Genomic DNA, 14,775 nt, shown 5'->3' with positions numbered 1-14,775 from the left:
AAGAAAGGGCAGGTAGTCTGTCCGTTCAAGGACCAGATGGGAAGTCTCTTGTTTTACTTCCTTATTCTCCTGAGAACCACACTGCAAGTTCTGCTATACCAACTTAAGGTCCTTCCTCTACCAACAGACTCCTGATCTTTCCAGGCTGAGTTATGCACCCGCCTTCTTCGGTATCCTACCCGTATCTTATACCAGAGAACTTACATGCATTTCACACAGAATATCATTAGTTTACTGACCATGTTTGCCTGCCATGTTACAGGTTGAACTATGTCCTCCTAAAATCAATATACTGAAGTCCTAACCCTCAGCATCTCTTGATGGGACCTTACTTGATGACAGATGATGTCATACTGGAGTAGGCTGGGGCCCTGACTTTAATATGACTGGCTTCCTTATAAAAAGGGGAAATTTGGATACAGACACAGACAGGCAGAATGCCATGTGAACATGAAGGCAAAGTCTGGGCTATGAGTATACAAGGGAAGAAATGCAGAGATTGCCAGCAAACACCAGAAGCCAGGGAAGAAGCACAAAACATTTTTCCTTATGGCCTTCAGAAGGAACCAACCCTGCTGCCATCTTGATCTTGGACCTCTGGCCTCCAGAACTGCAAGACAATTAATTTCCGTGGTTTAAGCCACCCAATTTGTGGTACTTTGTTACAGTAACTCTAGCAAACATATACATCCCACTACAATATGAGCTTCCTGAGGGTAGTTAGAGGATTCTATTCATTTTTGTATCAGTCTAGCACAGAGTGAGGTACAGATAATTTATTTGGTTGTTCCATTATGCTTGTTAAACGCAACCAAGAAACAGCTAGTCCTCCACGTCCCATGCCTTGCTCAACACTGACTAGCTATCCTGTCCTTAGATAGGGTTATATCGAAAAGAAAGAATGAAACTCGGGATGGAAAACAATTATTCTAGACTGAACATATCAAAATTTCTCAATCCCATTCTTAAACCAATTTCAGAATTAAATCTGCATTTTTTTCCTCTACTTTCCTTACAAAAATAGCGGCTCATTCAGGAACAAAGTCCCAAGCAAGAAGACTTTGCAGGCCACTTGAATGAGATGATAATGGCTGGCAGGTCTTCTACCTGGCTGGGTCATATGTTGTCTTTAACCGCACAGCAAAGTGAGGCCAAAACTGCCCTGTGGCTTGCATGAATCTGACTAGAGGTGACTCAGTTCACCTCCTTCACACTGTACTGACTGTTTGAACGGAGTTATTGAGGGAAAGAAGGTGATTAAGTGCTAGGTTCACAGAGAAACAGCCCGCTGTGAGCCCCAGAGCTATATGTCACTCTGTTTTTGAAACCAAAATAAAAGAAAAAATTTACTTAATCTATTAATTGTATTAAATATATTTATCTTTTATCCTATATTTTTATCTTTCTTTTTATTTTTATATGTTTATCTTTTTATCTCTTAGAACTGTATTTTTCTGAAACTAAAAATAGAAAATAAATTATGAACTCTCTTGCTAATATCCAATATCATGCTTGACAAAGTCAATTTGGTAATACAAAGAACTTTCCAGAACACTATTTTATTTGAGGTAAATAAAATGAGAATTCAAAAGTACACTGAACAGGTTTCCTTCTCTTACACTGATTTCAGATGATTCAAAAAAAGCAAAAAGAAATGGAAAAGGCAGGTTGGCAAGTTAGCAGGTTATAAAAAATGAAAATTACAGCTGTGGCCAAGCTCTGGAAAATATTCCCTGACCCAGCTAGACGTTGATTATTGAACCAACAGCTTGCTTATATAATTACAGTGTGTCTATAAACCTGGTTGATATGATATACTTGTTTAACTATTAACCTCTAGATTTCCTGGAGTTTCCACAATCCAAAAAACACCTAAAAGAATGAGACATGCTATATTCCATTTATTCACCTATTGCAATCACAAGCAATAGCTACAGTATTAATCTTGGTAAGAAAAAGGAAGTTCTTAGAAAACACAAGTAAGGTCTCTTGAGCTTCAGATATTTTGCTGGGGCATTTTCTTTCTTTCTTTCTTTCTTTTAAATCCTTCTAAAGAATTGCTCTATTTTATTGTTCTATTGCGCCACTGGATACTAGAAGTCAAGAGTCCTTCCCGTACCTACATTGGATCTAATTTCCTCACTGATTCTAAAAATCACATTGATACCTCCACACCTGTCAACACTTTCCTGATCTCTCTCTTATTCATAGGACTTTCCAACTCAATAGTACCTCTTTTAAGCTAATCTAGGATTCCAGTTTAGATTCTACACATTTTTGTGCTTTTCTTACCTCCTCCTAGACAATAAGCTCTTTAAGGGCTGGAAGGAAAGGAAGAGTGAAGCAAATGTATGTTTATAGAGAGAGTACTATAGCAAAGTACCCCAAACATAAAGTGCACTCAATAAATATTTGTTGAATAAATGAATGCCAAGCACTGGCCAAAGCATATTGCATATATGACCTTGCTTAACCTTCGTAAAGACATCATGAATGAGTGTCAGTCTTTTTATTTAGAAGGTGAGGAAACTGAAGCTAGAGGTTAAGTAGATTTTCCAAGGCTACATGGCTAATCAGTGTAAGAGTAAAGTCAAATGTATTTCTATTTCCACCCAGCATGATGTCTTAAATGTAACAATAGACCAAAAAAATGTATTGGCTGAGCCAGGAACAGTGGCACTGCCTGTAATCCCAGCTACACAAGAGGATGTTTGAGCTCAAGAGTTGAGGCCAGACTTGGCCACATAGAAGACCCTAAATGAAAAAAATCAAACAAACAAACAAAAAAACTTTGTTGAATTGATCTAAACAAACTCCTCATCCAAGTTCTCTTTGTAGGTATATCCAGAGTTTTTGGTTTGTTTTTTTTTTTAAATGGCAAAGGTGTTTAGGGTACAGGAAGAGGTAAATAAACTGTGAAGACTGCCTCACAAGGTTTACAAATATCACAAAAAGGTTATCTCTGCATTTATGTCCAAATAATTTCCATACTCTTAACTATTCTGTTCCCACTGATTCTTCAGATTCTAGCCCTACACTTACAGCTAACTCCTCTCATCCCATTTGAAATTGGAGGAGGGAGAATAAAGGAAGGGAACAAATAACTTGTCACTCAACAACCAGACCATCTATTTTCACAGCTTCGGCATGGGATCATGAAAAACAACTGAGGTATAGATATAGCTGTTCTGCTTTGGCTGGAGAGAAAGCTGAGAAATAATTCATTGGTTTAGGCCAGGTGCAGTGGCTCATGCTTGTAATCCCAGCACTTTGGGAGGCTGGGGCAGGCGAATCATGAGGTCAGGAGTTCGAGACCAGCCTGGCTAACACAGTGAAGTCCCGTCTCTACTAAAAATACAAAATGTAGCTGGGCGTGGTGGTGGGCACCTGTAATCCCAGCTACTTGGGAGGCTGAGGCAGGAAAATCGCTTGAACCCGGGAGGCGGAGGTTGCAGTGAGCTGAGATCACACCACTGTACTCCAGCCTGGGTGACGGAGTAAGACACCATCTCAAAGAAAAAAAAAAAGAATTCATGGGTTTAAAAGCAAATTCATTTCCATCCCCATCTACCTCCTCTGCCACAAAAACAGGCAATTCCAGTTTTCTCCACTTTGTCCAGGACAAGAGGAAAACATTGGAGATGTGGGTTCATTCATCATTTCAAGGAAATTGCACTTGTTATATTTACATAGAAACAACCAGGAAGAAAAGAAATCACTAAGCCAAAAAGGGGCTGCAGAATCCCCACACTTAGGTATGCTGCCACATTGACCACGTTCTAGTTACTGTTTTAATATTGATTTAACTTAGATGTGTAAGGAAACACACAAGGTTTGAGTCGGCTTAATTTCTGTGTAATACAACCCATAGAACAGCAAATGGAAGCAATATTTGTTACCTACATTTTAACATTAACATTCCTGTATATCCAGACCAGTAACTACCAGTGGGCCAATTGTAATCAGCCTCCTTCAACCAATGGGCAGTTTCTACTTGGAACTCAACCATAAGAGACAAAATGAGTCAGACTCTGTACTCTGTGATCAAAAGACATATAAAGGGACATGTCAAAAAGAACCTATAAATAGCTAGACACAGGTCAGCCCTTCTTAACTACCATACTTGGCCCTGGTATGCCCAAATCTATCCAAATTCCTACAGAATACATTCGCTTTTCTTTCTCCAACCATGTCTTTTGTGTAATGGGTTTCATACCTTCATTTTGGAGTGACATCTCAAGCGGGGTAGCCAGGAGCTCAGGTGCTGAGGTCAGATAGATCTTGACTAAAGCTTCTGCTCTGCCACTCTCAGTTTGGTAACTGAGGCAAGTTCTTAACCTCTCTGACCTCAGTTTGCTGGTCTACAAAATGGGATATCACCTCACTGATCCATAGTGAGAGTAAATGATATAATTCACATTCATCACTAAGCACAGTATCTGGAGCACAGAAAGAATCACAGCAGTGATACCATCTGGGATGGTAGAAATTAGCACTTTTTTTTACGTGACTTAAATTTACATCATTCTGGATGTGGTGAACAAATCTGGGCTCATTCTACCAAAGCTCCTCTGTCTACATGTAGCTTTCACCTCCCTTCATTTTCAGACCCTCTATCATCCACGATTTAAGTGACTCTGAGCACAAAGAATATTCATCCTCAAAAGAAAATTGCCCACCCAGGGCTAGGGGGTTAATGTAAGAAAACTGCTCTAAACTTTGCAGGAGATGATAACTGGAAATCTCTCTAGTACCATGTAGGGAGGCTTTCACATTTACACAAAAGAAATGACGGAACCTCTGAGCTGGGTCATGACGATAACCAACAAGCCAGGCAATGGTAGTAGCAGGAGAGTTATTTTCGGTCTCTTAGGTCAGTGCAAAAGTAATTGTGGTTTTTGCCATGAAAAGTGATGGCAAAAAACAATATTACTTTTGCACCAACCTAATACTTTCTAAAGAAATGTGGGATCAATAAGGAGAGAATGAAGAGTCTGAGGGAAGAATTAATAAACAGCATCTCATCGAAGGGAAGAAAAAAAGAAAAGAAATACAAAGCAAACAGGAAGAACACAACTAAGGGGAAAAGACCCCAGGACGGGCAAAAGGAGACGGGTAACTTAGTTCAGAGGAAATGAGCAATGACCTACAATTCTTATAACTAGGAGAGACACCACTCAGACATTTCCTGTGGGCTGGGCCCAAGAGGTCTCTGGCTGAGCAGCAGACCAGTAGTTATCCAGGTTAACAACTTCCAATTAAAGTCAGAGAGGAATGTTTTCTGGGAGCTCTGTCATGAAGAGACCCCCGTATTGATTGAATAAAGTCATAAAGGGCAGGGTCAACAAACATTTTCTGCAAGGGACCAGATAGTAAACATTTTTGGCTTTGTGGGACATAGGGGACTCTGGTGCAACTACTCAACTCAACAGCTGTAGAGCAAAGAGCAGCCACGGAAAACATATAAATGAATGACCATGGCTGTGTTCCCATAAAACTTTCTTTGTGGATGCTGAATTTGAATTTTGTATCATTTTCATGTGCCATGAAACATTGATTTAGATTTTTTTTCAATCATTTAAAAATGGGAAAACCATCTTCGCTCACGGGCTGTACTTAAAAACAGCTGAGGCTTGGCCGGGCGTGGTGGTTCACGCCTGTAACCCCAGCACTTTGGGAGGCTGAGGCGGGTAGATCACGAGGTCAAGAGATCGAGATCATCCTGATTTCATCAACTGGTGAAATCCCATCTCTACTAAAAATACAAAACATCAGCTAGGCGTGGTGGTGCACATCTGTAATCTCAGCTACTCGGGAGGCTGAGGCAGGAGGATCGCTTGAACCTGGGAGGTGGTGATTGCAGTGAGCCAGGATCGCACCATTGCACTCCCAGTTGGGCAACAAGAGCTAAACTCCATCTCAAAAAGAAAACAAACAAACAAACAAACAAACAAACAAACAAAACAGCTGAAGCTAGATTTGGCCCAGGAGCTGCAGTTTGCTGCACGGGCCCTCCAGTCAGACATCCATCCTGCCTCTGCCACTGACTGGCTATCCAGCCATAGGCAAATAGGTTTCTTCACTCGTAAATTAAGGATAATAACATCACCTTTCTCCATAGTGTTTATGGGACATCTTAAATCATACTACCTGAAAAGTAACTGGCTTAGGGTAAGTGATGATGACAACAGCCTTGGGAGTGGTACAGGGAGGGGTCGTGATCAGCAGCTCCATCTGGGGCTAATGGTCTGTCTGAAGAAGACTGATCTCAAGGATCTGACTTAAGGAGGGATGTACAGACCAGCAAGTAAAACAGATGACAGGGATGCTGCAAATGCTTATTCAATGCTTCAACTCAGAGTCGAGTTGACTAAATTACGATGATTTGGCCAGGCGTGGTGGCTCATGCCTGTAATCCCAGCACTTCGGGAGGCCAAGGCAGGTGGATCACCTGAAGTCAGGAGTTTGGGATCAGCCTGGCCAACGTGATGAATCTCTATCTCTACCAAAAATACAAAAATTAGCCAGGTGTAGCGCGGGCGCCTGTAATCCCAGCTACTCTGGAGGCTGAGGCAGGAGAATTGCTTGAAACTGGGAGTCAGAAGTTGCGGTGAGCTGAGGTTGCACCACTGCACTCCAATCTGGGCAACAGAGTGAGACTCCGTCCCAAAAACAAACAAAAATTACGATGATTTCTGATAGACGTCATTGTATAACCTGAATATCCTCCTCAACTCAGAAAGGAGATTATGGACTACACACTGAACCGCATGGGCCAACTCAGGAAGATCATCAAAGGAGACAGAGTGGGGAGCAAGCCAGGGAGGAAGGGGCTGGGCAGAGGCAGTGGAGGTGGTCAAGGAGGAAGTAAAGAATCATTTCACTTGGAGTTGATCCTCATGGAGCTCCCTGTTTTGTTACGGGGCAGCCAGCTGTTAAAAACACTGTCTCTGGGCCAGGCGCGGTGGCTCACACCTGTAATCTCAGCACTTTGGGAGGCCGAGGTGGGTGGATCACGAGGTCAGGAGATCGAGACCATCCTGGCTAACACGATGAAACACTTTGGGAGGCCGAGGTGGGTGGATCACGAGGTCAGGAGATCGAGACCATCCTGGCTAACACAGTGTAACCCTGTCTCTAGCAAAAATACAAAAAAAATTAGCTGGGCGCGGTGGCGGGTGCCTGTAGTCCCAGCTACTTGGGAGGCTGAGGTAGAAGAACGGCGTGAACCCGGGAGGCAGAGCTTGCAGTGAGCCGAGATCGCACCACTGCACTCCAGCCTGGGTACCAGAGTGAGATTCCGTCTCAAAAAAAAAAAGAGGCCTCATAGACTTAAAAATCAGCTCCTAAAACCAGCACAGGATGGAGAAATTCACTTCAATTCTATTGGATGGGATTCTTTGGACAATTCGTCTTAGTTCCTCATATTTTTTAAAAAGAAAGCACAGAATCCTGCAACTTTTAAATCTGTTCAGAAGGCTTAGGTAGGAGAAATGACACTTCAGCAGCCATTATAAGTTGCTTTTCATGCTGTTCTTGCAACTTCCAAATAATTAAGCAAATACATAATAGGAATATCAGTGCGAACAAAGAAGCAGCACAAGAAGAAAACTGCATTATAATTTAATTACCCAAATATTTCATAAAACTTAGGAGCAAATGAGAGCTTATCCTTACTGATGAAAAATACTTTCATTGTCAGCATTTTTTGAGCACCTATTATTGATAAGCACAATGCTATAAGAGTCAGAGATATAAAGATATATAAGAAGAGGTTTAGTTACCCAGCAAGGGCTTTCAAACAAGACAGTCCATAAAAGGCAAACAACCATTACAGTGGTTAAAACTTGCAGCTGTACAATGTAGGCACTGGGAATCAAAATGAGAGCATTTGCAAAATATCCTTTGGCAGAGAACTGGTAAGAAACCCCACCATCATGATTCACATGTCACCATTTCTTGGACACAGAAAAATAACCCCTGCTGAGTATACAATCAGCTCCCCCTTGCCAGCCTGCTCCCCACAAAAACAAGCAAAGCTAAAAATGCGAAATATACTAAAGATTCTGAAGAAAAAAATATTTTATAAATGTGGATTACTAGTGTCCATGTGTGGTTTAGTGAAAAGAACTTACGGACAGAGAATCTGTAGATCTAACTTTTACCTGTGACTCTACCTCTACTGTCTTCAGGAAAGTCACTCACTTCCAAGGCCTCAGTTAGCTTATTTGTAAAATGAGGTGATTGGACTATAAAACGTTCATGGCTCTAAATTCTATCACTTAATATCAGGATGCATAAATAGGCACATTTACAAAGGCTATGTTAAGGATATGTTAAGTCTGATTGACTTATATTACTTGTGAGGTCATTAAAATTGATTCTTAACAAGAATCTTAAAAGATTCTGCACTGAATTCCTTTAACAAATCTAAGAAATTTAAGTCAACCACCTTTTGTGATCAGGCATTGCACACGAAGCTAAAAGAAAAATTAGATTGAATTTCTCTGCAACAATGCATATAACACAACCAGGTGCTATGTAAGAATTATTTATAAAACTAAAGAAAAACTAATTTTGCCTGAAAAGAGAACTGAAAATGCAGGAATGCCCAAAAGTAAGCTATTTCTCAGACTGGAATTTAATCAGATCACTACATTTTCTTATTATTTTCCTATAGGTCTGGATAGCTACAGACCACATAAACAAAATGAGTTTATAAAATAGGTGATAGCAGCTTAAGACATTAGGTTAAAATTAAAATTAGAGTTCATCAAGGAATTCAATTGTTTAGATACACAGAACCCAACTTTCAATCCATGATTATCTAACCTCCATAATATTGCTATTTTCTGGCTAACTTTGAAAATAATTTGATCCCCAAATTAATTATTCATTTTTTTCATCTTGAGATGAAGTCTGGCTCCATCGCCCAGGCTGGAGTGCAGTGGCACGATCTCTGCTCACTGCAACCTCCGCCTCCCAGGCTCAAGCGATTCTCCTGCCTCAGCCTCCCAAGAAGCTGGGATGATAGGCATGCACCACCACGCCTCGCTAATTTTTGTATTTCTAGTGGAGACAGGGTTTCACCATGTTGGCCAGGCTGGTCTCGAACTCCTGACCTCAGGTGATCCACTTGCCTCGGCCTCCCAAAGTAGGGTTACAGGCGTAAGCCACCGCGCCTGGCCACCCAAATTAAAATTTTAAGGAAATATTTCATGAGAGAAAAAGAAATTTGGGCACACGAAACATAAATGTCAAAAAAAGTGAGAAATGCAACTGCCTTATCACTAATAACATTAAAGTAGAATATTAATAGCTTTCATCAAACTGCCAAAGACTTTTTTAAATTGTTATACCCGGGATGAAGAAAGGTACCATCTTCCTGAAGAGCAATTTATTTGGCAATATTTACCATAACACTTGAAAGGAGAGAATGGGCACATCTAAATATTATTGGTAGAAATGAGAATTAGTGCTACCTCTATGGAGAGCAATTTAGCAATATATCTATACATGCCCTTTGACCCAGGACTTCCACTTCTAGGAATCATCCTAAAGAAATAAATGGACAAATGTATACAGATGTATGTTCCAGGTATTCTTTACCGTACTGTGTATAGCGGTGCAAAAAAATGGAAACTATTTGAAAACTCAATGTGACATTAAGTGAACGGCTACATTCTTACAAATTAAAATACGCAGTTGTTAAAAAGTAGGTAACCTTATGTGTACTACTACAGAAGGATATCCAAGATATATGGTAGAGTATAGAAAAGCAAGTTACAAAATACAATATATAGTGTGTAAAATAACATGTGCATACAAATGTGGAGACAGTACCCAAAAAACTAACAGTAATTAGCTCTGGGTGGTATGACTTTGAGTGAGTTTTATATTCTTATTGTGAATTTATCTTTGGTTTGAATTTTTTGATTGGCATATGTCTTCTTTTTTTTTTTTGCAATAATAAAAAGCTATTTTCAGAAGGAAGAAAAGAGAATGGAGAGTGAAGAAGAACTGGACATTCATAGCCTGTGGTTTCGCTCCCTGGAATTTAATCTAAGGGCATAGTATGCATGATAATGTATGAACTGGTATGACCATCACAGAAATATTCATAATAGTGAAAGTTAATAAACATTGTGATTCTATTTAAATAAATACAATGGAAGAGGATACTATGAATGTAGAAATATATAAACTGGGGAATATTTTGCCATATATTGGTAAGTGAAACAAGAGGTAACGAAATAGACTTAGTTTTACACATATTTTGGATGCTTCATACACACAGATAGAAAAAAAAGTCCAGAAGAATAAATGCCAAACGTAGGGATGCAGTGACTAGTCATTCTTATGTTTCCTTTTCTACGAAATGCTTCTATAATGAACAAGGGTTATTTATGAAATTTCTTTTAAGTTTTAAAAATATTCCTTGTAGATCTTTCAGATTTTAAAATACTGGAGAGTCATTAAAGTAACACTAATCTGTGAAAAACGAAGTCAAGAGAATCTCAACTCTTTTCTCCAACATTAAATTTGCCACCTAGAGACCCCTGAAGCCCCCTACAGTTAACATGCCGCGTGCTCTAAAAAACTGAACGCAATACTAATACAAAGCAAGCTCAGGAAACCCAAGGTACCTATTCTGATTTTGTGTCCTGAGATGTACGGGGTTATAAAACATACTGGCTCAGATTACAGGCTAAGCATGACAAGTCCGTCTGGTACAACCTAACAAAGGAATTTATAGAGAACAAGAAATTTACACATTCCATTTCCCAGGGTGGAATGAATTACAGAAGCAAAGAACCCCAGGAGAGTTAAGACCTTTCCTACCACTCTGCTATATGCTTCTGAATTGTGCCTCATAGGCATTTCTTACATGATTTACTTATTGCTCTCTACAACTAAAATAAACTAGTATTTTTTAAATAGGAGGAGAAGTGAGAAAAGTGTATTTTAACCAGGTCAAACTTTTTGTATATTTTCAGGTGAACTGGGGGATGCCAGATCTCCCTAACTCCCTCTTTCTCTCCCTCCCTCCGAAGATCATTATGGCTGATAACAATAGTTTTTCTCTCCCGGGTAGTGTAGATGACACATTTTTCCTGTAGCTTGTCTTCCTGTAGTGTGCAGGAATTCCTGCACTTTCTGGGTGCCCTTCCTGTTAACTTACATTTCAGATTTCCTCAAAAGGCATTCTACTGCTTTAATATTTGAAAAATGTCAACTCAACCCCAGACAGCTAATATAAACAAGCTGAAAATCATACCACCTAAAGTTACAACTGTGGAAAACAAAATTTCTTTTTAAGAAATTCTTTCTCGGAATCTCACTGTTGGTAAGGCTGTAGAGCAGTAACCCAGTCCTTCCAGCTTCCAGGGAGTCTGTAATTCCTTTGCCTCTGCTGTGCCTTAAATTAGAGGTCTGTTAAACCGAATTATAGTCATCTAGAAAGTTCGTAAAGGTCTTTGAATTGAACATGTTGTTAAATTCTTCAACACTATGAGATTGTATCCACCTTTCACTTTTCCTCCCATTTCTTTGGTTAGAATATTAAAAAGAAGTTTGGTACTGCAAAAAGTATTTTGGCCATTTGAGAATAGTGTAGCTGAATAAGGCCAATTTCACATTTAAAGTCCAGGCCAAGGCGGCTGGCTCTTTTGCCATTTCTAAAATGATCACCCACTTCTTTCTACCAATAATTTTCCTTTTGGACAAGAACTCCATGTTCATTCCAGATGTACTTTCCAAGCAGAATCCAATTAAGAAAACTCATCTGGCTAAATGGGAATTGATTTGAAGGACCACCAGTACCTGATCCATTGAAAACACATCCACAGGGAAGAGTGCAGTGCTAATACCTCCTTTGGCTTCTCAACTCAAAAACGGGCTCTACTAAGAGGGAGCTATGTTCATAGTGAGTCCAAAAATATGCAAAAAGGAGCCTGCTTTAGTTTAGATCCTAAAGTCCAAAGATAAGATCACACTAAACACCACCTTCTTCATAAACCTTCCTGACTATCCCCCAAATAGATAAATCACTTCCATTTTTAAACTGCAATAGCACCATTTCTCTTCAATACCTGTCCTGTTATCTTGTATTATAATGATTTCCTTACATTCTTGTTTTCACCAACCTGAAGGAGAAACTTCATTTTAAATATTTTTGTGTGTCCCCAAATCATGTGCACACATACACACACAATACTTACATATACATGCATATATATACACACATACGTATGTATGTACATGCATATTGCAATATGTTACACATATATTAAACTGAAATGAATGAATGAGCGAATGTTTACCAAATACAAAGTAACTAAATGCCATCTCTTTAAAACAGCAAAGCATGGACTGCCTCTTCTGAACTACTATTTCTCTACTCCATAAGGAGATTTTAGGTTTTCCCTATTTAAGGAACATCTCCACCTGATATGTCAATTCCTAGGTTCTTCAGCACTCTTAACTTTTCAGATTTCCATTCTCCCCTAATACTCAAAGAAAATCAGAGCGCTACTTGGAATGCTTAACATTATTACTTCCTTCTTGGGCTGCTGAGATATAGGACTCTCATCAGGTAGAATTAAAAAGCGGTGCAACAACTCCCCACATACCCTCCCAAAAAAGTGGCAAAAAGTTTATTAGACCCTTTAATTTCACTATGTCTTACTCAAATAGTGCCCCGGGTAGCCTAATTCAATAGTATCCAACACCTCTCTTCATCATTCCATACTTTCTCATATGGCATATGCTTTCTCTATGGTAAAGAAACAATTGTTCTGAAACAAGTGACTTGGGGTCCCAGGGGTACCTGACAGCACCCAGTCTGCTCCTTGATGTCATACCAGGAATTTTTTTTAATCCCCTTCCTAGGGTGACATTAAGCCTGCAAAATACAACTGTGTTTAAAAACAAAAATTAAGAAAGGAAAATAAAAGAACATAAAGAAAACAACCATAATGTGAACTTCTGACCTATTATAGCTGACTAAATACATGCAGTCACACACTTAAAATATTTCATTATGGTTGTCAATGAAACAGTGCAGTCCCTTCACACTGCTGTCATGCTTAAAAGTACAGTTTTACCTCCAATATTTTTCCCCAAGATGCAAAGCATCTCCCAAATGGGCAGACATAAAACATTTAGGTCTTCACTGCTGCTTCTAAATTTTGCGAGCCAATAAGCAATTGGTGTAAAGTGCAAAATCTCAGAAGAGCAAGACTTGTCTGCTTTTTCGTGATATGCTGTTATTCACCCTTCACCTTTACTTCCTTTAAAAATCAAAAGTTCTCTAATGTTCAAGGCGATATCAATGGGAAATTTAGCTAAATACTGGCACCGCAATGGTCTATTCCCCAAAGAACATAAGATTACATTAATTTCCTAGTAGTTTAACTCAAGTTTTACCTTTCATCTTCACCTATAGAGTTTTTAAAAGTTTCTATTCCTGTTGCATACAAAATTACTTATAATATGTGTGCATAGTAAAGAATTTTACAATTATATAAAGCCTTGCACATTTAGACGCTACCAACCTGCTCTGTCTCTCCTGACTGTGCAAAAGGCAAAAAGAGCTCAGTAATCCTAGCAGAAGAATGCAAATAACGTCAATGCACAGCTGAACTGCAAGCCCTGCCTTACAGGAACTCTCTGTGTCTGCAAAAAAAGACACATACTAAACAGGAAATGCAACTGAGCTGTGGAAAACCTCAAACTTAAAAATGCAATCGCCAGGCGAAAATTGCATCCATGCATTCATAAATGCATGCACAACCCTTTGCATTTTTGCAACTAATGCAAATAGCCTCTTACCTTTCGGCTGAGACATTTTCCCCTTTCCTTTGATGGGGGAGGGGAGCACAAAAGACTTTGCCTTGCTTCTCTTCTGTAGCTAGTTTTGCAACAAAGATGCAAGCTGCAGGCGTGCAATCTTCATGCAAGTGGAGTTTCTCTTGACCGATGCAGCAGATGGACTTTCAGGGAATCAAGATGGAAATGCACACCTTGCAAAACAGACTGGAAAGTGATTTTTCCCCCAGTTGCAACGTTAGGGAAGGCTGTGCTGCAGCTACATGATGGGCCAGGGCTGGCAGCTAAAAGCTCCAAACTTGGAACTGAGTATCTTAGTGCGCAGACGTCCTTCCTGCGAAGGGCGCGAAGGCCGCTGGGTAATGTAGTTCTCCGGCGGAGTCCATGGGGCTCTGATTTAAGGAAACGTGGTCGTCTCGGTCGCTGAGCGAGATAACTGGGTGCGACAAAGATTGCGTCCAGATAAACAAGTCAGACACACACTCAGTACAGTGATGGGTGAAAAGCGGCAAGGCCAAGAAGGAGCGGCAGTTTTATTCTCGAAAGCCTCTGAAACAACAGCTAAAGAATATTAGGTTAGCTAAAGAGCTTTTGGCTTGGCTAGAAGGTCTGTTTGGGAGTTTTGTGTGTTGATTTTGCAGCTCAGCACCTGTTGTGCTGTTCTTGCCTGTAGACGTTTTACACTCACACGTCCATTTTTTGTTTGTTTGTTTGTTTGGGTTTTTTTTTTTCTTTTTGAAACGGAGTCTCGCTCTATCGCCCAGGCTGGAGTGCAGTGGCGCGATCTCTGCGCACTGCAACCTCCGCCTCCCTGGTTCGAGCAATTCTTCTGCCTTAGCCTCCCGAGTAGCTGGGATTACAGGCATGCGCCACCACGCCCGGCTAATGTTTTTGTATTTTTAGTAGAGACGGGGTGTCAACACTTGGCCAGGTTGGTCTCGAACT

The 14,775-nt window shown here is 40.0% G+C and overlaps 1 protein-coding gene across 1 annotated transcript in view; it reads right to left on the bottom strand.

Annotated features, from left to right (window-relative positions):
- MAP2K6 (mitogen-activated protein kinase kinase 6) overlaps nucleotides 1–14,151 on the bottom strand; it is a 134,998-nt gene extending 120,847 nt beyond the window's left edge. Inside the window, exon 1 of the mRNA XM_011933930.1 lies at nucleotides 13,834–14,151. Within this exon, the coding sequence (XP_011789320.1) occupies nucleotides 13,834–13,849 (16 nt within the window). The 5' untranslated portion in view covers nucleotides 13,850–14,151. The remainder of the gene's footprint in view (nucleotides 1–13,833) is intronic.
- Nucleotides 14,152–14,775: the final 624 nt, after the last annotated feature.

This window comes from Colobus angolensis, unplaced genomic scaffold, assembly GCF_000951035.1.
Source record: "Colobus angolensis palliatus isolate OR3802 unplaced genomic scaffold, Cang.pa_1.0 Scaffold1, whole genome shotgun sequence".
NCBI classification, from domain to species: Eukaryota; Metazoa; Chordata; class Mammalia; order Primates; family Cercopithecidae; genus Colobus; species Colobus angolensis.
This window is presented reverse-complemented; position numbering and strand designations above follow the sequence as displayed.